Raw genomic sequence first — 26,516 nt, 5'->3', positions numbered from 1 at the left:
TAAAAATTACTTTTCATCTTTTTTTGTAATTTTTATGCAGGGTTTCTTGAAGCCTAAAATACTATAAGGATTCCTCCAGGGTAAAAGATTGAGGCAGTCAGATTTAGGGAACAGGACTCAAATTTCATTGCTCACCTATTTGAACTGCATTTCATAATTCAAAATGTACCAAGTTTAGATTTGTTTTTGTTTATTAAATGTATAAGCTGCCTAACTCCACCTTGACTATGGGAGGGTAAGACTTGCATATAAAACAGAGGCATGAACAACTTTTAGTATTTCTTTTTTTTTCTGTCCAGGAAGAAATGTTAAGGAATCCAATTGATCTTGGTATGATGCTCAAAGGATTTTAAATCTACTAGCTAACATGTTATATTTATAATCATATTTTTATACACATGTAGCTAAAAGGAATGTTTGTGAAGTTTAAGGATTTCAAAGAAGACATATTAGACATATTTGTGAAGCAAAGGGAAGCATAATGTAAAAGAAGTTTTTAAATTTATGTAAGATTTATATTCATGGATTTTACAGATATATTTTTTAAAAAAATCATTTTCAAATCATTTTTAAAAAATTAAATCAATATATTACAATTTGATTTTTTTTTCTTCAAAATTTATGGCTGAATTCTCCAAATAATTTTTTATTGTAAATAAATTTCTGACAATTTCTGACAAGCAAAGTCAGTGGAGAAGCCAGCAGGAACTTACAACAGCAGGTACATGACAATACACCTAATGATTGGGATTCACTGAACAATCACAACCGGAACTGCAAAACTACCATTGATGGAGTTAGAAATTACCGTTATTAACTAAGGACTACCTGTATTTCCAAACTGTTATAAAGGCCACAATTGCATTGTGACAGCTACATGTAGAAAGTAATACTGTATATAATATAAATGGGCAAGACAACAAAAAGGAACTAGAGAAAACAAATTTCTCAATATACAATGAATTCTCGACATTAGCTTTTCCTGATTCTCAAACATGTAGACAATATATATCAATTAGTTTATAAAAACTGAAGAGATACTACATTATTATTATATAAATTTTCACTTCATAAGAAAGCATTTCAATTAGCCCATTCACAAATTGATAGTATTCTATAACCTACTTTGCAACCTTCGTGTAGGGCTATCCCCATGAAGTTGTCGGCGTGGCAAATATGGGGAAGGATGGGGAAGTGGCAATGAGGACATATCATGAGTCTGGAGTTTGTACCAATGAGGCTCATCATCCAGTAATGCTGTCTCTAATTCAATAAGAATCTAAAAAAAGATAATAAAATAAGAACTGTTCAAATAAAACACATCATTTGCACTATATCTGTTTAATAAAATATGCACTATGTGATATTTGTATATTTACTTACGTTAATGGAAACTGAACAGCTTCAAAAATAGTTACAAGGTATATAAAAAGTGCTACCAGGAATATGGGATAATACAGCATTGTTCATTGTAGAATTTACTATACCTTTGTGCCTATGAAGATATCAAATATTTATTCCTTGTAAACAATAAATAGCATTGACTACCTCTCCTAAAAATTCACTTTCTTCCTCACGAACACGAGCTTGGTCCCAAAGAGTAATTTCCAACATTCGCTCTCGAAATTCTCTCCGATGAACTGGAGAATAAATAAATGTTTGATTCCACTTGGGCTCCAATGTTTTTTTTACTGTTTTTGTTCTTCTTTTATTTTTATCACTGTAATTAAGAAGTATATATTAAAGATGTTGATATTACAAAGAATAGTAAAAAATAACATTTTAATGGGAAAGACAAGTTTAATTCCTTTTACAAAATTCCCGAAATTGGGCTTTACTTCTGAGGTAATCACCTATTCCACAATATTTTTATTAGTAGTTGCTATTTCAATACCAGCTGTAGAAAATTCTGATTAGTACAAATAGGATGTTGTAAACAAAATCAGTAGTCTCAAGCCTTCTCTTTTAATTATTTTTATTGATTCTTCACTTTGATTCAAAATTCAAGGAGATTTAGGAATGTTATTGTCAAGGAATTGTCATAAGAAATATTCATAAATTGCTTCCCTTCAGTAGTAGTTAGTGTACAAGTTATCCATTTCTGCACTGAAAAAGTACACTCACTTCACACAGATATCTACAAATATTCTGAAAACTATGGATATGCTACTATGCACTGCACTCGTTGAGATGCTAGAAACACATGAATATTTCCAAAATAAGCTGATACATGATCAATAGCTGTCAGATGTTATATTCTGAAGAATTACTTTCCTTTTTCATTTGACTAAAATCCTCCACTCCACAAAAAACCATTATATTTTAATCAAAATAGTTGTAAAACTTCAGCAATACTTTTGACATGACATATTTTAGTAGATAAATTGAAATATTTTATAAAATAGGCATGCAAATATTTAAAAAGTTCATTTCAAAATAATGTCTGGCAAATAATCTAAAGAATATATTATAGAAAGTGAAGAAATGCCATTAGTACATTAGTTTAATAACGTTCAAAGATCTGAGCTTAACTTAAGCAAAATTTATTTAAAACACCAACTTTGTACTCTCCCTTGAGACTCCCCTACTTCAAGAACCATAACCAAAGAGATAACTCAACATTCAAAATGGAAACATTAAAATGACTGTAATTGCAACAATTAAACCAAATTGGGAAATGTCATTATAGAGAAACTACTGTATTTAACAGACATTTCAACATCAAGCAAACTTTTTGTTAAATGAGTATTATTTAAAATTTATTTCAAAATATTTAATATAACACCTGTAACTCAGTACAGAGAAGCTTAGAAAAGAATTACATATTAATTTAAATAATATTTTGTGGGCTTGAGGGTGAAAATAAATACAGAAGGACAATATTGGCAATGACTATTTGGAGTACAGTAAGACTGATTTCTAAAAAGGTTATAAAAAATAACTATTACTTATTAAGAAATAACAAATATGGGAAATAGAAATCCTTTTGTCCATCCTCCCTCCCTCCCTCTACAGTCCCCTCTACAGTTTTTTCCCCCTATATTTGAGCTGCCCTGAACTTTGGACAAGAATACCATAGACTCCTAGATTCTCCATGCTTGGTTTTGAAAACTTCAGTGTGTTGATAAAAGCAGCAAGGTTTCCCATGAGTTTAGTTTAGTTTACTTTATTGTCATTGCACCCCGTACAACAAAATCAAACACCATCTTCAGTGCACATCATGACCATGACCATGAAAATAAACACAAACACGCATCCTTCACCCTTCACACATTGAACTGGAAACCCCGACACCACACCAACACTGCACTATACAGTAGAATTCAAAAGAGCTACTGCCCTGGGATAGAAGCTGTTTTTCAGCCTATTTGTCCTTGTTTTTTATTATTCTGTACCGTCTGCTAGATGGTAATAGTTCAAAAAAAGGGTTCCCAGGATGAGATGGATCTTTGAGAATGTTTTGAACTTTCTTAAGGCAGCGGGAGCTATAAAGCTCTTCCAAAGAGGGGAGAGGGCAACCAATGATTTTCTGGGCAATGACGTTAACCCTCTGGAGTGCTTTTCTATCTGCCACTGTGCAATTGGCAAACCATACAGAGGTGCAGTATGTTAAAATGCTCTCTATGGTGCAGCGGTAGAAGGTCACCAGCAGTTTCTCATTCAGATGTTGTTTTCTGAGAAGCCTCAGGTAATATAATCTCTGCTGAGCCCTTTTGACCAGGGCTGCAATGTGGGCACCCCAGGTCAGGTCCTCTTTTAGGGTAACACCCAGAAACTTAAAACTGGCCACTTGCTCCACTGGGTTTCCATTGATAAGCAAGGGCTGGATGTCTGATCTGTTCCTTCTATAATCCACTATAAGCTCCTTAGTTTTATTGGTGTTGAGGACCAAGTTGTTGTCCCTATACCACGAAAGCAACCGGTCCACCTCATCTTGGTAGGCAGACTCATCCCCCTCGGAGATAAGTCCCACCACTGTTGTATCATCGGCAAATTTAGCAATAGTATTACTAACATGAGTGGGAATGCAGTCATGCACAAAAAGAGTATAGAGTAAGGGACTCAACATGCAACCCTGTGGTGTACCAGTGTTAAGAATAAGGGTTGAAGAGGTATGATTACCTAATCTGACCCTCTGTGAGTGGCTAGACAGGAAATCCATAATCCAAAGGCAGATTGAATTAGAAAGCCCAAGGTTCAGAAGTTTAGACATTAGTCTATGTGGAAGAATTGTGTTAAATGCAGAACTAAAATCATTTAGCATCCCATCAGGCCAAAGACAGTGTTTCATGATGACTTCAAAATCTAGGTGTATTATTGATTTTAGAAATTGGATTTTGTTAACAGTTCAGCCCTGATAAAATACTTTTAATATTTAATATATTTGTACTATTATATATTATATAGTTACATTCTGTCAGATATTATTCACAAAAATTCATTTGTATCAATACCCACTAATTTTGTTCATACTACCTTCTGTCAGGAAGAAAGTAAATCTTAACATAGGGATTCCTTGGTCTCCCATCTTCTCTTGAAGGAAGATCTTTTGCTCCCAATATTGTGACTATTAATTGATGGCCAACTTTGTCATACCACAACTTTATCTGTAAAGAGAAATTATGAATTAGGCAATTTTTCTAGAAAATTACAGGATAAAATAAGTAAATGTAAGATAAATAAAATGCTTAATCTACACTGTGTTTTATTATTGCAATGAATATTCTAAGGTGGCTGTCTGGTAGTATAAACCTATGTATACCTACTCAGAATTAAGTGTCAATGAGTTTTATAGGTAAGTTTGAGTCAAGGTTCCATTTAAAGCACAAAATGGGAGTTATACTATATTAAATGTTTTGTACATTGAAATACGGTTGTGAATTTCTATGGACTTTATCAAATGCAATCATTTATCTGTAAAATGATTTTACAGGCATTTTCTTCAAACATATAGTTATCATATTACGACCCTGCACACTGAAAATATTATTTAATCCCTTACATAGCTCTAGATTTCTTTTCCTCTGAAATCTTATATTAAATTTTATTTCCCAAATTTGAAATCGTTTAAAATTCATGTAAGACATAAACAAATAATTAGTTATTCTAACCTAAGCTTTATGCACACCCAAAAAATCTCTGCTAAGATAGAACAATAGAAAGTATTTTAAAGTTAGATACCATATAGATATGTTCTGATCTACAATTATTAAAATCAAATGCAGAATGAAAAAGATAAGATAAGATAACTGATGGTTTTGAATGAAGTTGAAGTTTTCTTCATGGACCGCTGATTCTTTCCTACATTATTTGGGAAAGGGTAACTATGCCTGGCCATTTTAATTTGATTACAAATAGTCTTCAAGTTATGACTGTGATGAAGCCTGCCTATCATGTTGTAACTTATGGTGGTTGTCAAATAGGTTGCTCATGTGACTGATCCAACTTTAGGACTGTTTTTGCAACAGTTGTTAATTTTTTGCAGCAGTTGTTGAGCAAATCACCATAGTTGTCAAGGCTACCAAGGATTCACTTTAGATGCCATTTGCCAAAAAACTGGAAGTAAATCCTGGTTTTCAGCAAAACTGTCATAAAAGGCAGTCACATGACTATAGGATGCTGGGCTACAAATGTAGCCCAGGTGCCAGGTGCCTGAAATGCAGTCAGTGAACGGGGGGCAGCTGTCAGAACTTCAAATCCAGGATGTTAGTACCCAACTAGGTACTAACTTCGACCAGTCACTAAGTTACCGACTGTCGATCAGGGACTACCTGTAACTGGTTATTTTCATTAATATCAGATGAATAATACAGTTGTAATTCCAAAATGTTTTGATCCAATGAATGCCTTTTTAGACAATCAAAATATGCAATACTAACTTCTTAATTTCAACTCAAATATTGTGCTATATACTGCTCAAATATAGCCTAATTTTAATAACATCCAAGTGACTAGCTTGTAATATTATATTTCTCAAGAACTATTTTGGGAGGATTAAATTGCTCAACTAAGCTGGATTTATTAGGATTTGAACTACATATATCATGTCTAAATTCAAAATCACTGAATATTATAAAAATGAGTAATGTTCCATGTTCAAAAGAAAATAAAATAAAAAAGAAAGCATGCAGCAAAGCAAAATAAGCATAATGACATTCTTATACAATCTACAGGTTGATTGATCTGTAGTATCTTAAGGAATAACTAATGAGAAAGGGCAAACAATTTGTATTCGAATAAAACAGGCAAATAAAATCAACACTAACATCACAACAAAAGATTATAATCATTTTTATTTCACAATTTCAATTAACATCTTAAAATGCCTGCAGATGCAAATTTCTTAGATGAGAACAAATTTATTTGCCCATCTTCTCAAGGAAATGTCATTTAGAAAATGCAGAAAAAAGAAAGAATGGTTTAAAGAGACATCAACTTTAACATACAAGGACAAATATCAAAATAATATATCACTTATTTCAAGGTACACAGTTACAGAAGTTTCAGAATCATTATTACTATTAATATCTATTAATGGCTCTTTAAATATAGATAAAATCAAAACTGAAAGCTAGTTGTCTCTTTAAATTTCAGTGTAGGGTTCTGATATCCATGCAATATTTTTCAAGCTGTACACAAGACAATATGATATTTGTTAAGATGGTCTAAAACAACACATTCAAAAATTAAAATGGGAAAACAGACCAACGGTGACATTCTCCTACTATCCATTTTCCAAAAAAACAACAACAACCAAAAAGAAAAAAACTTTAGTTTCTGTCAGGCAGATTAAGCCTTTACCTGAACCCTAGGAACAAAAGGCGCTGTTCTTCTACTAAGGCTTTGGCTCTGGTAAGCAAAATTAAAGAAAAAGCAGTAAAACAAAGCCAAAAAGACAACACACTAGAAACTAAAAGACCAAAATTAAAACAAGGACACACAACTTTAAATAGTGCCATACACCAAGAACACATTTATTTAAAAGCAAGTGTTAAAACTGATGTATTAAAATGGTAAACATTCTTTATGTTCCTCCATTAGTAAGATTTTTATCTGACTTGCTTCACACTGTGATTGGAGTGTCCTGAAGACGTGTTTGTCCTTATTCACAGTTGTTTAATATTCAGGTTCTTTCCAATGCCTTTATTAAGAGACTTGTTTATGTACAATGCAAGTTAAAATAAAGCCACTTAAAAAATAGTACGAGGCAAATTTATAATCCCTTAATTGAAAGTAAATCCCATTAATCTCAACTGGTCTTCCATTAGAACATATAGGATTATATTACCCAATGCCATGGAATATAAATGAAAATACCTCCATTTACCCTTACAGCTGGCCCCTAAAATGATTTAATAGTGAAACTCATTATGGGGTCTCACCAGCATTTTCAATGAGCTAATTTATTTTAGCATACTACCAATTAATATGGTTTGCTTTAATAGTTTCAAAAGAGTGGTACAATTTATTTATTATACTGCGTCAGTACCATGACTGTAAAAATGCATTTCATTAGCTCATTTCAATAATCTCTAGATTATTAAAAGATCATCTTTATACGCTTGTACCTTCTCATTAGGAGGATGAAAAAAACTAATAAATTGTTAATCATATTTCAGGATGTGTTTTAATCATGTTTGCTGTAATTTCTATATTACTGTATATATTTCCCTCCTATTTGTTTACATATTTGCTGATATTTTTTCTTGGAAAAAATAAGGAAATGAATTCTTTATATAATTCAAAAGCATTTATAATTGGGCATCCACAAGAGGATGCTGTACACGGCACTGGGTCATCACACACATATGCAAATCAAATTCTATATAGTTGATGTTCCTTACACAAATTATGTAATTCACATCATTATTGCAATGGTGTCATGTCATGAATGACATCTTTATGTCTTCCATTAGGCGCCTATCGGACCTATTTATTTCTTTATCTATTAGACGTGTATTTATACCATTGTCAATTTATTTTAATGTTCAAGACCACTTAAGAAAAAGCTGCTTTGCAGATTATTGTCAGTTTCAAAATGGCCTCTCTCTTCTCAACAGTTTCTTTTTCTTTTTCATTTGAAGGAGCAAATGGTACCTCCAGGAGAATGGAAGCTGGCAACAGTATCCTGGCAACAATATATAATAGTCATAGCATGAAAGAAAGGAGACTTAGAAGTATAGGTAGAGGCATGAAGGTATGAAATAAAGGAATGACATAAAGGAAAAGCAAGGCATTGGTTTTCAATAAATCTCTAAAAAGCTTTCCATCAAATTAAGAGAAATTGCAAATCCCAGATCCACAAGGGGAGCAGGGAATGCATCAGCTAGAAGGATGAGGAGAGATAGGCAGGCATCAAATCAGATCAAATCAAATTAAAGCAAAGCAAACCTTTACCACAGCCATAAAACCAGCAGTCAAATACAAACAATTACAAATGAAATATATGTTTGTGTGTATGAATAAGGAATTAGTACAATTTCTCAAACTCAAGGAGGGAGGGATGGTACACATGGAAGAACACAATTGGGCAATCTGGGAGAATATACCCAACTAACGGTAAGACAAGAAAAATAGCAAATAGAACTGAGGCTGTGTCAGGGAATCTCTTCAGGATAGATGGATAAAAGCCATCTGAAATTTCTTATATAGCAGAGTAATAAAGGAACTTACGGCCCAAAGATTCCACTGGCGATTATGATATTTGGGATAATTGTAAATTCCATGCTAAGTGATGCAATCAAAAAGTGTGATGTCACATGATTACATCACTTAGAAATAGTAACCGCAGCCATCCCTGCTGCTGTCATTAAGCAAGGGCCTCCACACAATTTTCTATGGTGGAAGATGGAGGAGAAGCTGACAGGAAGTTAGAAGTTCCAGGCAGTTCACAAGCATGCAGGCAGGTGGCTACTGCTACATGAGGGAGGCTGTCTAAGTGGTCAGTGAGATGCAGCAGGAACATGGCCAGACTGGGTTTGGGAAGAATTCTCCTCCGACTCTGCTGGTGGGAAGTTGCAAACGATTACTTAACCGTAGGACAATGCGAGCCAGTTGCTAAGCACTCAGATCACAATTACAGGGATGCTCGGACAGCCAGAACTTTTTGGACAGGTTAAAAGTACCACTCATTCAGTACAATTGTAACTTCAAGCAATTGCTGAATGAGTATTCATTAACCAAGGACTGCCTGTACTGAGCTGTTCCTGGTAATAGCTGATAATATTTTTGTGATGTTCCATCAGCAGAAAGCAATGTGTCCAGTCCAGCCAAACAGAAAGCCCAGTAAAATTTCAGAATATTGATGGTAAAGAGGTTGGAGGCTGGCACATACTCATTTGAAAAAAAAAACAAAACCAAACAAACATCAGCTGAGAGGCTGGGAACCAGACCTAAATTGATTTGAAGATCAATGTCCCAGATACTCTTCTTAAGAATATTGCTATGTTCAAAGTGTAATGGGCAAAGGTTCTCCAATAAGATTCATAGCAAGTGAAGCTTGCCAATAACTTAAAGGTCATTTTAAAACAGTGTCCAAAAACTAATGATGCCAAAAGTTAAAATTCATGACTGCCAAGCTTCAGTATCCACAGAGATCAAGATTGTCTCTAAACATAAATCAATATTTTGAATTCATTTTAGAATTGCAAGTTCTAGTAAACTTAGACTAAATGGGAAGTCTAAATGGATTCTAGGAAGTCAAGCTTTATTCAGAAAAAAGAAGCTGAGAAAGGACCTTGGCTATAAAGTCTTTGCATACTACATGGATAAACTGAGCTCCATTTGAATGGGAAATCTCAAGATAGCAAAAACATTATAATGATCAACAGGCGCCAAATATAAGTAATATTTTTCCTAGAATAGTAGGAATGGTGAGTTGGTTGTGGCAAGTTGTGGTAGACCCCTTTAAAATATTTATGTATGCCCCTGCTTGATAATTATGTATGCATCTCCTATTAATTTTTTAATTATGAATTTTATGGTGCACTTATTCTGGGTTGTTGCTGTTTGTAGGTGGGATTACAATTGTGTGGTCTAGGCAGTAGGATAATATGATGAATTGTCAACATGGGTCAATAAGGCATATTCAAATAGCCCAGCAATCTTTTTTTTTCCTCCACTTAGTAATTGTGGAGGAATAAAACATCCTCCAGAAGAAACAAAGGATGTTGCATAGGAAACAAACACAGTAAGTTATATAATGTCATATGTACTGTAATATTTTAATTGATTAAGGTTTTTGTATGATTTTTGCTTCCCAAGGTATTAATATTTATTATATGTAACAATTAATTAGTATTTAAATGGGCAAGCTATATAAATTTTATAAAATAAATAAGAGTGAAAATAATGAATGGGAATAGTCTCACTCTCATTCTTTTCCACTGAGAGATATACAAGGGAACATCTGGCAAAAAAAAGGAAAATACTGTACATAATACCGTAACTCATCTAAATTCTACATCTTTTCTCCATTTCCAGTCAAGAAAAAAAACTTTTTTATCCAGCATCAAAATGAACTCTGCAGTATACAGGCAAAACAAGTCTCCTTAATTATAAAAAGCTTGAAGTATATGTCAAATAATATAGGCGAGTATGTTAATATATGGAGTGTGCACATGAAATATTCAAAAATAAATAACATGTTGACATTCATTTTTGGTGAATTCTAAATAATCTATTATAGGTATTCCTCAACTTACAACAGTTCATTCAGAAACCATTCAAACTTACAACGGAACTGAAAAAAGTGACCATTCCTCACAGTTACAACCTTTCTAGCATCCCTATGATCATGTGATCAAAATTCAGAGGCTTGGCAACTGGTTCATATTTATGACCATTGCTGTGTCCCAAGATTATGTGATCATCTTTTGTGTCCTTCTGACAAGCAAAGTCATTGAGGAAGCCAGATTCACTTAACAACCAGGTTACTAACTTACCAACTGCAGTGATACACTTAACAACTGAAGCAAGAAAAGTCATAAAATGGGATAAAACTCACTTAACAAATGTCTCATTTAACAACATAAATTTTGGGATCAATTGTGATTGTAAGTTGAGGACTACCTGTATATAATTTCTTACTTATCCAAGATAAAATATGGGAAAATCAACAGGAACTATTATCCATCATTAACTTCATTCTCTCTTTTCATTTGATAAGATTAGATAAGCATTCTCCAATATAATAGAGACTTGATTACTCAACTGAACTTTTTCAGACAAAGAACTCTTTTCTCTCTCTAATGCAGGGGTGTCAAATTCGTAGCCCACGGGCCAGATGCGTTATGCACTGGCCATATCCACACACAGTTTGGCAAAGAGGAAAAATTTCATGATACATCACATTATGATAATGTAACACTGCAAGTTTTACACCCGTGCTTTAATGGAGGGAGAAATATATAGTTCTGCTGGAGAATATGGAAAATTCTACAAATTTCATAATTTTTGGTCTAAACAGAAATAAGATTAAGGACTATATCAGAACCTGTTTCAGCTTAACTATGTCCTCCCTCATAAAACCAACCTCTAGTAGTCTTGCGCCAATAATGCCAGGCGAAGGAAGACCACAACTTTGTGCTTTCTTTTCTTATTAGTAATATTCATTATTAGTATTTATTAATGAGCATTGATATAAGATACTTTGCAATCTTGTGATTTTACAGTAAGTAATCTGGGAGCAGAGTTATAATAAATAAATACAATTCATCATGTTGGGTCAAAAGTAACTGTAAATATGCTACTGTTGCATAGATTCAAAAAATCAGATCCTTTCTAACTCAAAAATTCTTTAAAAGCAAAGTTTTCAACAAAAAATGTAAGTTTACAGAACACTCCAGATTACAAATTATTCCATCACAGTTTAAGTATGCTACAAAGTAATTTACATTTTAGTGTGTTAGCTCAGAAAACTAGACTGAATTTAAACTAACTCAGAAAATATGATACACTTAGATAATTGTTTCGTGCCACCAGGCATGGTGTCATAAATGCTACTCATCAATTCAAATGTTCTCTGTTTATATCTTTTCAAAAAAGAATAGCCTTTCAAAGAGCTTTCAAAGAATGAAAATGTTGAGGGGTAATTTTGTATGATTACTATAATCAGCAAAAGATATATGGCATCTGTGGGCACATTATCACCACAGACTTAAATAGTTATCCATCTAAGTTGGAATAGGTAAAATTTTAATATTTTATACTTTTGCTTTTCAAATTATTATAATGATTCTAAAATTATGGAAAAGACGTTGCACAAGTACACACTACCCACTCACCCAATCTCCACTGTAAACATGTACAAATTTTGTTATTTAAAAGAATGTTGAAAACTGTTCTATTGTCCTTCTTGTCTGGATATGTTGTAGAATGGAAGCACTATTATTATTTCAAAATAAAGAAATAGAAGAAATAAGAGCTGGTAGAGAAATAACCAAATCAGCTGCATAACAAACTAAGACCCCAAGAACTCCTCAAATTTGTTTACTTTATTTTAATATTTAATATTTTAGAAAAGAGAAATGATTAACTACACAGGGAGTAAACATATTAATTTAATTTTATTATATTATTGTGAATCAAGATATGCCTAGTTTTTGGAAAGCATCTTCTGGTACTTTAATTAAAGAACAAGTAAAGGTTACCTGGTATAGCATGAAAAAAGGCTACCAATCCCTGACATAACTATCTGAAAGGAAAGTTATGTGGGTGGCTTAAATTACAGTACATATACATCTAATTATCTAATTCTATCAATAGAGGATTGTTTTCCCTTGAGTATAGTTCATAGTTGGTGGATGTAGATAAAATTCTGTTACATATAATATTCATTAATTTAGAATTAACATATACATATTCCAAATACAGCATAAAATGGCTATAGACTTATTCGTGTTGAGAAAAAAAAACTGAATGAAAAAAAATCAAGCTAAAACAATTTTAGTGCATAACTGGCATTGTCACTTAAGAAAATTTGTATTGATAAAAACAAGGATTACTACACTCAACAATTGTTTACATACTGAAAGTTGTCCAGATAAAAACTGTGGAACATCTCTCAACATGCCAGGACTCATGGGAGAAGTGACTGATATGGAAGGCCGATCCATTTTCTGAGATTCAAATGAACTAGAACCTGAAAGTATAATTCATTTTAATTCATTAAATTACCAGATACATAGTTCTGTATTTTTATATGTAAAAGAAAAAGCATTCAAACATTGATAAGCACACTATAAAATTTATATATATTATATAAATATATATTATATTATATATATTATATACCAAAAATTATTTAAATAGAACATTAAGCAAATGAAAGCAATGCAGCTAAAGCTGAACAAATGCAGCTCGATAATTAAAAACATAATAAATTATAGATACTATAAACCCTGACAATCTAAAGACTAAAATTCTGTAATTTGCCATGTTCGGTATATTTGGCTCCTCAGAGAAATTGATGTGCTTCTCAAATTACTGCTGGATTAAATAAACTTCAGTAACATTTTACCAATTAGAAAAAATATATATAAAAATTAGTATTGTTCTTTTTACAGAAAGTATATTGCATTGTTTTTTATGCTGGGCTAGGAAAACACTGAAATTGCTGACAATTATATAATAAACTTAATGTTTGAATTTTACTAAAGCCGTAAAAATACTTGGAAATTTAAATGTTCAGAAAGTCAATATAAGGGAAAAGCTGTGTGGTTATTTTACAAGTACTTTATATTGAAACTATTGTTCTCTTTGGTATATCCTACTATGCAGCAAACACTGGGACAAAGCTAAATCGTATACCACTTTATCTTATCAACATTATTATTTTAAACTCTATCATCATAAAGTACATTTTATTTAATGATTGCAGTAAACAAAAGAGAATAAAAAAAACTTAAAAGATAGGAACAACATCAATTCTAATTTACCCATAATGTTATATTTTTTTCAGTAAAGAATAGTAAGAACATATAAACATTGTATTTACTGACTTCTGACAAAACAGTTATTAAAAAAGGGTAAAACATAACGAAGATATGTATGTAGAAATAGAGAAGTAGCTATACCTCGATTTTCAGAGGGATATTACATCTAAAAATAAAACTTACTCGACTCCAACTGTGCATGTGTACTGTCAGGTATTCTGGGAATATCCCTGCAATTATGAAGAATAAAATATAATCATATTGTATCTAGCCATCATAGCCAGCTAGTATATAATAAATGTGAAAATAAAGGAAACATAATAAAACACTTGAAACTCCAAAAATGTACATATTCAGAATAAGTTTCTGAATATCAAAATTAAACTGGAAATAGTATTTTGTAATCTTTTCAACTGATTAAAATGTAATATAGAAAAATATATGAGTGATCTTAAGTGTCTCAAAAAGCTTTAAAAAATTGAAACATTACATAAAGAGATCCCATTTAACAGATATCAATAATCATTGCAGTAATCAAGACATTTGAGTATTAAAAGGAAGTAAAATAAGGATGAATGTTAGTTGATTATAGAACACTAAACCTTCTCTAATCTTTCTGTTTTTGTATGATATAAACTCAGCTTGAAAACTCCAAGATGGCGCTGCTGAATGTAGCCTTGGTGAAATGCTTTCTGATAGTTTTTTATCATTCTCTGTGATTCTCTACAGATTTCATACTCAAGAGACCAACTACTACGCATCAAGCAATGTTTCTTTGATGGGCAGCTTTCTGTGACTTCAAACCACCCCCCTTTACAAATGTAGAAGAGATTCTAACAAAGGAAGAAGCAACTTCCTCTGAACAATGGATAAACAAAACAAATGGAGATGCCAGGAGCAAAGAAGGGGTAAGAGAGCAGGAATTTTGAATAGACTAAGGAAAAGTGGGATAAAAACCTCTCTCCCTTCACTCTTTCAACTAATTTATGTTCAATTGCTAATAAGATGGATGAAATACTTAATTCTAAATAGATGCAATTCTGATTTTTACAACTCAGCAGCTCTCTGCTTCATTGAAACTTGGCTAAATGAGTCAATTGATAATAGTAGCCTTCATATTGAAGTTGCCAACTCCAAAAGCCAATACAAAAATCTATGCCACCAGATAAAAACTGAATGCACTAATTATCACATTAAACAACAGGAAAACCTTCAACGCACAAATTCCACCTGTGCTTTCTACAATTTTGTAAACAACAAACTAAAAGACTCAAGGTCCATCCCACCCCTGAAAGGACCTAATGGCAAAGACTGCAATGACGACACCATCAAAGCAAACCTCTTTAACACATTCTTTGGCTCAGTATTTGTAAACAGCAATGGATCAAGCCCAGTACTTCCAACTCAAACCACAGACAACTACAATGATCTAATTCATATCGATTTTACAGAAGACAATGTTGAAAAAGCACTACGCAATCTAAAACCATCTCTATCTATTGGACCGGATGGAATATGTGCCTACTTCTTTAAAAAGCTATCCACTGCCATAGCTGAATCTCTAAACATAATCTTTGAAAAATCTTTCAGGACCAGCTCCTTGCCAAAACTATGGTCACAACCCATGGTCGTCCCCATGTTCAAAAAGGGAGACCCCAGCCTAGTTGAAAATTACAGACCAATCTCCTTATGCTGCATCACCTGTAAAGTCATGGAATCAAATATTAACCAATCCATTATCCTCCACTTAGAGACAAACAACCTACTCTCCAATAAAAAATTTGGTTTCAGAAAAAACTATCCTGTAATCTGCAACTCTTACACTGCAAAAACATATGGTCTACACAACTCGATCAGGGCAAAGCAATAGACGCAATCTACATAGACTTCTGTAAAGCCTTTGATTCAGTGGTACACAACAAACTACTACTAAAACTAAAATCTTATGGTACCTCTGGATACCTACATAACTGGATAGAAGCATTCCTGTCAAACAGAGAACAAATGGTCAAAATTGGGAGCGTCCTATCAAATTCTGTACCTGTCAACAGTGGTGTCCCTTAAGGCAGTGTTTTAGGACTAAATCTCTTCATACTCTACATAAACAATTTCTGTGATCATATTAAGAGCAACTGCATTTTCTTCATTGATGTAGTAAAGCTATTCAACACCACAGACAATACTACTACCCTCCACAAAGACCTTGACTATGTATCAGAATGGTCAATCAAATGGCAACTTCAAATCTTAACAAATAAACGCTCTTTCTTACATATTGGCAAAAAAAATCAGAAAATAAAATACAAGCTAAATAATCAAGACCTTGTTGAGGATCCAAACTTTGTTAAGGACCTTGGAGTACTCATCTCTAATGATTTAAGTGCTAGAGCCCACTGTAACTACATAGCTAAAAAGGCACTAAGAGTTGTTAACCTAATCCTACGTAGCTTCTTCTCTGGTAATATCACACTACTAATTAGAGCACACAAAACATTTGCTAGATCTATACTTGAATGCAGCTCATCAGTCTGGAACCCATATCATGTATCTGATATTAAAACAATTTAAAAAGTCCAAAAAAATTTCATAAGAATAGTTATCACTCTCACTCATTGCAGTATACCTTATGCCACCAGACTTGAAACTCTAGATCTAGAAAATCTAGAACTACACCGCCTCCAGTCCAATCTAAATATAGTATATAAAATCATCCATTGCAATGTCCTACCTGCAAATGAATACTTCAGCTTCAATCATAACAATACAAGAGCACACAATAGATACTAACTCAAGGTTAACCACACCAAAGTTGACTGCAGAAAATACGACTTCAGCAACAGAGTGGTCAATGTTTGGAATACTCTACCTGACTCTCTGGTTTCTTCCCCAAACCCCAAAAACTTTCACCTTAGACTGTCTACTATTGACCTCACCCACTTCCTAAGAGGCCTGTAGGGGGCATGTATAAGCGCATCAATCATGCCTACCATCCCTGTCTCATTGTTTCTTTTTATTTTTCTTGTAAGTATCTATCTCATGTATTCAAAACTTATTCTTATACCTGTATCTTGTAAGCAACTGACAAATCAAATAAATACTAAAAAATAAATACTAAATATCCCCGGATTTCAGATACAAAGAGCAGACAGTATTGCAGAAACATCTGGTAAAATGAAGGGAAGAGACTTATGTTTATATATTAACAGTCGCTGGTCCAGAGATATAACTATACTAAAGAAATTCTGTGATGTGGACTTAGAGACATTAATTATCAATTGCAAACCATTTTATTCTCCATGAGAGTTCTCATTTCTCCTAATTTCTGTGTATGTTTCTCCACAAGCTTGTGTAAACAATGCATTACAAACTCTAGCTGACTAGATTATATGGGCTGAAGTTAAACACCCAGATTCATTTCCAATTATTTTAGGAGATTTTAATAAAGCAAACTTAAGGAAAGTGCTACCAAAATATTTTCAGCATGTCAATTGTTTCACTAGAGACAAGAATACTTTAGACCATTGCTACACAACATTAAAAGATGCTTATCAGTTTTTACCACAAGCAGCTGTGGGACACTCTGATCATTGTATTATTCACCTTATACCTGCTTACAGACAAAGACTTAAAACCATGAAACCAACAATTAAATCAATGAAGACTTGCACTGAGGAGACAAAGCTAAAGCTACAGGCTTGCCTTGACTGCACTGATTGGAATGTTTTTGAAGATACCTCTGCAGACTTGGATGAACTCACAGATACTGTAACATCATATGTCAGTTTTTGTGAAGACCTATGTGTGCTGACCAGAAACCTGAGAAGATACAGTAACAATAAACCTTGGTTCACAACTAAACTTAAGCAGCTACATCATACCAAAGAGGAAGCCTACAGAAAAGGTGACAGAATACTGTACAATCAGGCCAGAAATGTATTCACAGGGGAGATTAGAGCAGCAAAAGGAACTACTATGAAAAGCTAAGGAATCAGTTCTCAACAAATGAACCAGCAAACATGTGGAAAACTCTTTAAAATATCACTGGTTATAGCAAACCTTCTTCCCATGCTGAAGGAAATCAATAACTGGCAGATACCTGAATGTTGTGATTGGAAGGTCCAATCCTGTTAGGAACTTTGAATCTGATGACTGTTAGATCGTGGATTGACGTCAGAACCAGGGAACGTTACTCCCTTTAGTTTGATTTGATTGTGAAATGACTGTTGAATTTCAAAAGGGAGTCTTAACAGTTTTGCTTGCAGTTTTGAATGAGAACGTTAATCCCTTTAGTTTGATTTGATCGTGAAATGACTGTTTGAATTTCAAAAGGGAATCCTAACAGTTTTGCTTGCAGTTTTGAATGAGAATGTTACAAGGGAGGACACATTTGATTTGCAGGATCGGCCTGAACCTTCAACCTCCTCTGCTTCTCAATCAGGTTATCAGCCGGGAACGGCTGATAATGAGGAACTTATGGAGTCTTCAGGTGAAAGTAATAATTTAGTTTGATTGCTGGGTGGATGTCAGAAGCAGGCGTCTCCTTACGAGAAGAAACCAACGGGAGCACAGGAGGAGGGCAGATCAGTAATTAGTCTAATTAGCTGCTGCTCTATAAAGGGAGAGGGATGACTCTGCAAATCTGTCGGGAACAAATTGTTTGCAAGGAGAACCGAAGACTTTGGCTTGGAGGATTTAAACCTGAAATATCTTGTTGGGATTTGGATTTATTGGAACTATTAACTTGGACTATCCTGTGGAGGCTGGCTGCGGCTGTTATCAGTGAAGATTCCTGGTTGCTGCCTTTATTTGCGAGGACTGCTGCTTTCAGCCTTATCTGTTTATTTTTGAAGGTGGGACATAACACCTGAATGTGTTTTACTGTAGGTTTGGGAGAAAGCTACTGCCACCCATTTCCACAATCCCCATCTTAGACACACCAACAACAGCCAATCCTCCTACAACCTATCCCATCCCATTGGGCCCACCACCTCTGGTGATTACAGAGAAAGAGGTGCAAGGTCTATTTCACAGACAAAAGCCAGGAAAAGCACCAGGCCCAGACAAGATAACTCCTTCTTGCTTAAAAGCTTGTACTGACCAACTTCACCCGCATCTTTAATACATCACTAGAGATGTGCTATGTTCCTTCTTGCTTCAAATGCTCTACTATCATCCCAGTGCTGAAGAAACCTTTCATCAAGGAACTGAATTATTTCAAATCAGTTGCTCTAACATCTGTAGTTATGAAGACCTTTGAAAGGCTAGTGCTGGTCCACCTGGAAACCATCACGGATCCACTGTTAAGATTCCTTGCAATTTGCCTACCAAGCAAATAGATCGACAGATGATGCTGTTAATATGACTCTACACTACATCCTACAACATTTTGAATCTCCAAAGATCTATGCAAGGGTCCTCTTTGTAGACTTCAGATCAGCATTCAATACCATCATTCCAGATATTCTTCTAAGTAAACTAGATCAGCTAGTTGTACCTGACCACACTTGTAAATAGATCATAAGCTTCCTAACAGATAAGAAGCAACAGGTGAAGCTAGGCAAAATCATATCTGATACCTATACAATGAGCACAGGAGCCCCCCAGGCCTATGTGCTCTCTCTGCTTCTCTTTTCTCTATATACCAATGACTACATCTCAAAAGATCCCTCTGTTAAAATACTGAAGTTTGCAGATGATACAAAAGTGATTGGTCTCATTTGAGACAACAACGAATCTGCATATAGACAGGAGGTTGTACAACTAGCCTTGTGGTGCAACTGGAACAATCTTGAACTAAACACACTCAAAACCGTAGAAATAGTAGTAGATTTTAGGAGAAACCCTCCTATACAACCACCTCTTAGACAACACAGTATCAACAGTAGAGTATCAACCCTCCTACACAACCACTTCTAGACAACACAGTATCAACAGTAGAGACCTTCAAGTTTCTAGGTTCTATCATGTCTCCAGACTTAAAATGGACAACTAACATCAAAAACATCATCAAAAAAGCACAACAAAGAATGTTCTTTCTGCACCAACTCAGAAAGCTCAAACTGTCCAAAGAACTGCTGATTCAGTTCTACAGAAGAATTATTGAATCTGTCATCTGCACCTCTAGAACTGTCTGGTTTGGCTCTGCAACCAAACAAGACAGACACAAACTATAATGGATAATTAGAACTGCAGAAAAACAGTTGCTACCAACCTGCCTTCCATTGAGGACCTGTATAATCCATGTGTCAAAAAGAGGGCTGTGAAAATATCAGACCCCTCACATCCTGGACATAAATTGTTTCAACTTCTGCCCTCAAAATGATGCTATAGGGCACTGCACACCAGAACAACTACACACAAGGACAGTTTTTTCCAAATACCATCACTCTGCTAAACAACTAATTCCCACAACACTGTCAAATTATTTACTAAGACTGTATTACTATTCTTCTCATCCTTCCTAGTACCTGTTTCTTCCCACTTATGGCTATAACCATGTTACTTGTATCTTTACAATTTATATTGTTTTATTTGTTTCCTAGTATGATTTCATTGCTTATTAGTAACCTATGACTCTCACAAAGTGTTGTATCTTATGGTTCTTGAAGAATGCATTTTATTTTTTCTTTATGTACACTGAGAGCATATTTACCAAAGACAAATTCCTTGTGTGTTTAATCACACTTGGCCAATAATTTTATTCTGCTCTATTCTATTGAATATTAATGAGATTGTGTACAAATTTTAAATAATTAAAGAAGCATTCTATAATATAACTCACCCAATTGGCCTTGAAACTACAAGTTCTACTTGTGGCTCTGGTTTGGATTCAAGAATGATATTATACACTTCTTCAAATGTGGCTCCTTGCAAAAGCCTTCCATTCCATTCTAATACTTCATCACCTAAAAGTATAATCATCATAATCTGTTTACTGAAGAAAAGTAGATCTCTGAATCCTTATCAGTATTAGTGACATTTGATCATTATAATTTGCTTAAGTTCAATTTTTTTAAAGGCTATATGTGAACTTCGTTCAATAACACAAAATGCATTTATACTTAAATAACAAATGTATCAATTAAAAGAAAATTTTACTTTGATTAGCGTATTTGTTCTTAAAATATATGTACAACATTATTTCACCTTACTTGTCTTTTAATATAAGTTCAATAGAACATTGCAACTGAATACAAAATAAATAATAAATATATTTAAAATAAGACAATGATTTCTACAATCTTCATGTTAGATGTTGATTTTAAATAACAGTTGCAACAAATGGCTTCTCCTGGATATTCTCTTGGGTAAAAGGACATCTTTAGGTTGAGGATGAAACTATATTCCACTTCCCAAATAAATAAATAGGACTCTTAAATAAAAAGATGGAAAGAAACAGCAGCAATATGAATTCACTCAATTGTACTGATAGTGGACGTACCAGTATATTGGAAAATCTGAAGAACTAACTTGGGGAGAAAAACCTATCCATGTGATCATTAAGAGTCAACCAAGCTGATGGCAAATAATCAAAATGATGGGGACCCACAAAATAAGTTAGTATAATACAAGTGATCTCAACCACCTTATACATATTTATTTTCAGTGGGACTTCATTAAAAATGCTTAGCCTTTAAAAAAAATCTAGGAACATAACGTAACACCAAGTGCATATGACTGTATGAGAAACAGAGAAATATCTCTGTTTTCCTTTTACTATCTAAAATATTTTTATTCCCTCATGTAAATTAAATGGCACATTTAATTCTAATTTATTTTAAATTAAGTGGAATGTCAGTGTCTGTTTCCTGCTATGTTCAATTCAAATCAGAGGTGGTATTCAGTAGGTACTGACCAGTTCTGCAGAACCGACAGCGGAAATTTTGAGTAGTTCGAAGAACCGGCAAATACCACCTCTGATTGGAGATTTTGCAGTATCCTTCCCCTGCCATGCCCACCTAGCCACGCCTACAGAACCAGTAGTAAAAAAAAATTGAATTCCACCACTGATTCAAATTATTGAGTTTCAGCTTTAAAACTATAAGCTATCAGGGACAAAGTTACTTGAAAAGGTTTCTGAATATGACCAAATATTAAAATGCCCAGAGAAATATTTTGTAATTCACACATTATTTTCAAATAACAGATATGGGTTATCATACCTTCTCACCATTATCATTTGTTTCTTATTTATCTGTCATAATTGTAATTATCATTATAAATATATACACATCACATATGCTGAAAAAAACCTAAAAATGAATAATTTCAAATTTTGCAACAAAATAAAGATATATACTATTATGACGAAAGGTTTTAATAGCACAGTTGTGCATCCCAGTACTGAACACATACATTAAACCAGACTAAAATCCAGAACTATCATTTTTCAATTATGAAATTCAAAACAGCTTTCATACCTGGCCTAAGATGTCCAACTGTGTCAGCTAAACTTCCTTTTTTTACTTTGGTGATAAATGCACATAGTCGGCCTGATTCAGTCATCTTTCCTCCAACCACCTGTTTAAACATATGATTAAAATAATATTTTAAAAGTTCACAAAGGTCTTTTTTTCCTCAAATCAGTTTTAATTTGGTACCCAAACTTACATCAAATATATTAGAATTAATTGATCAAGACATTAAAAAATAGACCAATATTTTCTTATGGGTATTTTCCAGAAATATTTTTAGTTTAGTTCAGAGCTGTTGATTCGATCAGGCTACCTCCATCAAGCTGATGACAAATTTCATATAAAAATATGAGTGCATTAGTGCATCTACAGAACCTATAATTATGAAGTGTATATTATTGCTACTGTAAATTGGTTCACTTTAGTTTATATAGTATTTTGAGACACAAAAATTGAACATATAGATTGCCCTCATTTATCAGCTGCCTTGTTTAGTAACTGCAAATGGTGATCACATGACCCCAGGATATTGTAACTGTACACGCCATACACGCCAATTGCCAAGAGCTGAAATTTTTATCATGTGGCCACGGGAATGCAGTCAAAAGTGTGAGACTCAATCAGAAGTCACTTTTTTCATTGCCACTATAACTTCAAATGGTTGCTAAACAGATGGTAGCAAGTTGTATCCAAGTCCTCTGTTATAATGAGAGAAAATTTATCACTTCCACAAACATTTTTTTGCATATGTATATCTAAGTGCCCAGGAATCTATACATAATTTCATTAAACGATTCTATTTGTTAATTCATTCCAAACTATATTTAAAAACGTGTAATGGAATCCTAGTGCATTTTAAAGTTTTTTTAAAAAAACTTTAATTTTTAATGTTTAAATTATAGTTGTGGGGAAGCAACCTGCACAGTGCTAACATGAGAAATGAGTTACACATAGAGAGACAAAGATCTACTGAAGAAAGAACATATGCACAAGAGATAGTATGAATATATTGAAGAACTGTAGAAAAAATATCCCTAAATTAATTAATGTGCACCATTGAATAACATTCTGGAAAATGAAATTAAATGGGTCCTAAAAATATTGCAAATTACAAAGCTGTAGGAATTGATGAAATACAAAAAGAAGTGTTTTAAACTTTGCAACTGAGATAGTTAGAGTGCAAGTGACAATTTATAAGTACCTAGGGAAAAGTGAGCAGGGGCCAAGTGATTGAAAAATATAAATGTGTATTCCAATATCAAAAAGCACTGTGCTAAAGGATGCTCAGATTGCTAATCAACTGTATTTCACACGATAGTAAACTAATCTTTAAGATTTTGCAATATAGACATCAACAATACTTGAAAGAGAACTGACTGATATACAAGCTTGATTCAGAAGAGACAAGAGCAACAAGGATCATACTACCAATATTCGATGAATAATTGAGAACGTAAGGGAGTTCCACAAAGATGTCTATTTTTTTTACTATCTTTTTGATTATAGCTGACAACAAACTGTAGATAACCCTTAAAAATGTAAAAGAACTGGATCGTTTCATCTGCCTATTCAAAAATGTGGATGATGGTTAGGAAGTGGCAAATAAGAATAGAATATTAAGCAACTAGATGCTTCAAAACTGGGAACAGACTACATCAAAATTGTATACTGTTATCCAATTTATTTAACTGATATTTGCTCATAAAACTAATAGGGATCATAACTAGATCCACTACATGGAAGAAAGATTGTGACAGATGCAGGCAAAATATTAAACTGCAAGAACTATCTTTAGAATGGTATATTGAGTTCACTTTCTCTTTTTATTAAGCTCTCAGATCAGAGAAATGCAGGTGTTACATATCCTCATTTACAAGGTTTGATATGACTTCCCTAACCTCAGAGGGGAGGAATTCATTATTACACAGTGTATACTTTGTCTGGTATTTTTACTTATAGAGATCATCAGGGAGCAATACATAACAGATTTCATTCTTTAGATAAGTATTATCACATAACTGCAGCCATGATCTTTCAGTGGGGCTCAAATCCCTTAGTGGGAATTGAATTTCTGTAAAATGAACTTATGAAAGTCATACAACTGAGGGTGTGACATATGTAGCATCTGTATTTTTTATTCTTGAGGGATTGAGTTTTATTCTTCAGTTGTTTCCAACTACATTGTCAAGGAAAGATCATCAAATATTTAAACTGCAATGTAAATATAGCCAGGTATGAAAATGATGCACAATATTTCTAGTCTATATTAAGCCACACTAAATATAACTGATCATATGAAGTTGCTGAGCAACCTATATTCAGCTAACATAAATTTAAGTGAGTATAGGCCTCCACTCAATGTTACATACATACATACATACATACATACATACATACATAATACATATTCATACAATGTTATTTCTCTTTACATACATCTTTCTCGTTTCTTGCATATCTGCTCTAAATTTGCTCAAATACTCTTTTTGAACTTTTTTGAGGTCCAGAAAGACTTTGAATTGGTAATGCTTTAATTTGATGTTATTAAAATTTTATTTATTTGTTCGCATTTTATTGTTGCCTATCTCACATACGTGATTGGGCACCTCACACAGTTAAACAACCCCAAACAATGCAAAGAAATGATCAAAATATTAAGAACAAAGCCATTAAGACACACTTAATTAAACACCATTAAAGTCCAGAAAAACAAATTGCAGGAAAGTTCAATCCATTTTACTAATTGTACTATGATTCTGCAGACTCCACACCATCACTGGATCCCCAGAGATGATGACAAACCCTTTCTTCAAGCCCTTTGGGAAGGTCAACAGGGTTAGGACCAATCTAACCTCATGGAGAATAATCTTCTATAGGGCAGATGCCCTCCTCCTAGGCCCCATCAGATAATATTTCTTAGTGGGTCAGACCTGTAAGTACCCCTTCTCCCAGACCTGATGGGGTGAGAGCCAATCCCTCAAATAACCCAGCCCTATGTCACTTAGGACTTTATAGTCATTACTAACACCATAAATAAACCCAGAAGAAAACTGGCTATCGATGCAACTCACAGAACAGAGTTGTAATGTGCTCTGATTTTAATTAACTAGTTAATTTAATTAATTAATAGTTCTTAATAAATTTATAACAAGAAAAAATAAAGCATCTAGAGAATATTTATTCAAACATATTGGTCACCCAACTCCAATGGATTCTTATGATTAAGTACTTTTTTTAAAATTGGTTGTAAGTAGTATCTTTGTTTTGGAAAAAAGTATTAAGATATATAAAAAAGAATAACTATTTCTAATAAAAAATATTTGCATCTGAACTGAAAAATTTGACTACTAACCTTAAGTCCAAGCATTGCTCCTGAATCTCTAGGCACGCTTCCATCTTTTAGGCGCTTATTTAACAAAATTCGGCCAATTAAGCCATCTCCATCTTTGGATGGCTGCCAGGTTACAGGATGCTATAGTATACATTAAGCAAAATAAAAAATCAACAAAATTACATTTGTGAAAAGGAATCCCAACTTCACATTTATTTGGCACGATTATGTACTGTGAAATAGCTATGATTACACTATTGCTGCTTTTGCAGATAGGCATCAGAGTTCATATCATTCCATTAGATTATCAGAAGTCATTTCTCACAACTTTCTAGCTAACTTTCTATACCAAATATACCGACATCATACCTACACATTGTAAACAAATTCAGTTTATCGTTATGGATCTGAAAACAGTGAACATCATTTATAAATATAGAGAGCATGAATGGAGGATCTAACACAAAAATATTTGAAAAGTTAACAAATGAATTATGAACTTAAGTAATTAAAAAGCCACATATTACTTGAAAATAAATCCCACCATGTTCAGTCTCTAAAATTCATGTAAATGAACTAATAATTTAAACATTTCTACTAGCTATATCTGAACAGTTCATTGTTATTTACTACACATAAGTTCCAGAATAATACATATCAGTATTTCTGAAAAATTTAGCCAGTGTGTTCAAATTTAGAACATCTGATTTTGTATAATCATAGCATTTTTCACATAATGTACTAGTTTCATGCTCTCACATGTACACAAATAAACATGCACATTATATTTGGCAACAGTGATAGCCTACAACAGAAAGCAAGAAAGGGCAGTAATAA

At 33.5% G+C, this 26,516-nt stretch overlaps 1 protein-coding gene across 30 annotated transcripts in view; it reads right to left on the bottom strand.

The window, feature by feature from the left end:
- RIMS2 (regulating synaptic membrane exocytosis 2) overlaps positions 1 to 26,516 on the bottom strand; it is a 279,536-nt gene that overhangs the window by 139,639 nt on the left and 113,381 nt on the right. For 21 of the 30 annotated variants that reach the window (XM_087931589.1, XM_087931590.1, XM_087931578.1 and 18 more), the window contains 9 exons: positions 25,701 to 25,820; positions 22,355 to 22,454; positions 20,716 to 20,839; positions 14,118 to 14,164; positions 13,029 to 13,141; positions 6,802 to 6,849; positions 4,477 to 4,607; positions 1,549 to 1,720; positions 1,126 to 1,279 (listed from right to left, as the gene is read on the bottom strand). In XM_087931589.1, the coding sequence (XP_087787715.1) occupies positions 1,126 to 1,279; positions 1,549 to 1,720; positions 4,477 to 4,607; positions 6,802 to 6,849; positions 13,029 to 13,141; positions 14,118 to 14,164; positions 20,716 to 20,839; positions 22,355 to 22,454; positions 25,701 to 25,820 (1,009 nt within the window). The remainder of the gene's footprint in view (positions 1 to 1,125; positions 1,280 to 1,548; positions 1,721 to 4,476; positions 4,608 to 6,801; positions 6,850 to 13,028; positions 13,142 to 14,117; positions 14,165 to 20,715; positions 20,840 to 22,354; positions 22,455 to 25,700; positions 25,821 to 26,516) is intronic. The other 9 variants (XM_087931593.1, XM_087931583.1, XM_087931585.1 and 6 more) reach the window with 1 other exon arrangement.

This window comes from Pseudonaja textilis, chromosome 3 (assembly GCF_049901715.1).
Source record: "Pseudonaja textilis isolate UNSWEBS1 chromosome 3, rPseTex1.2, whole genome shotgun sequence".
In the NCBI taxonomy this organism is placed as follows: Eukaryota; Metazoa; Chordata; class Lepidosauria; order Squamata; family Elapidae; genus Pseudonaja; species Pseudonaja textilis.
Note: the sequence above shows the minus strand (reverse complement) of the source record. Positions and strands in the feature narration are given on the sequence as shown.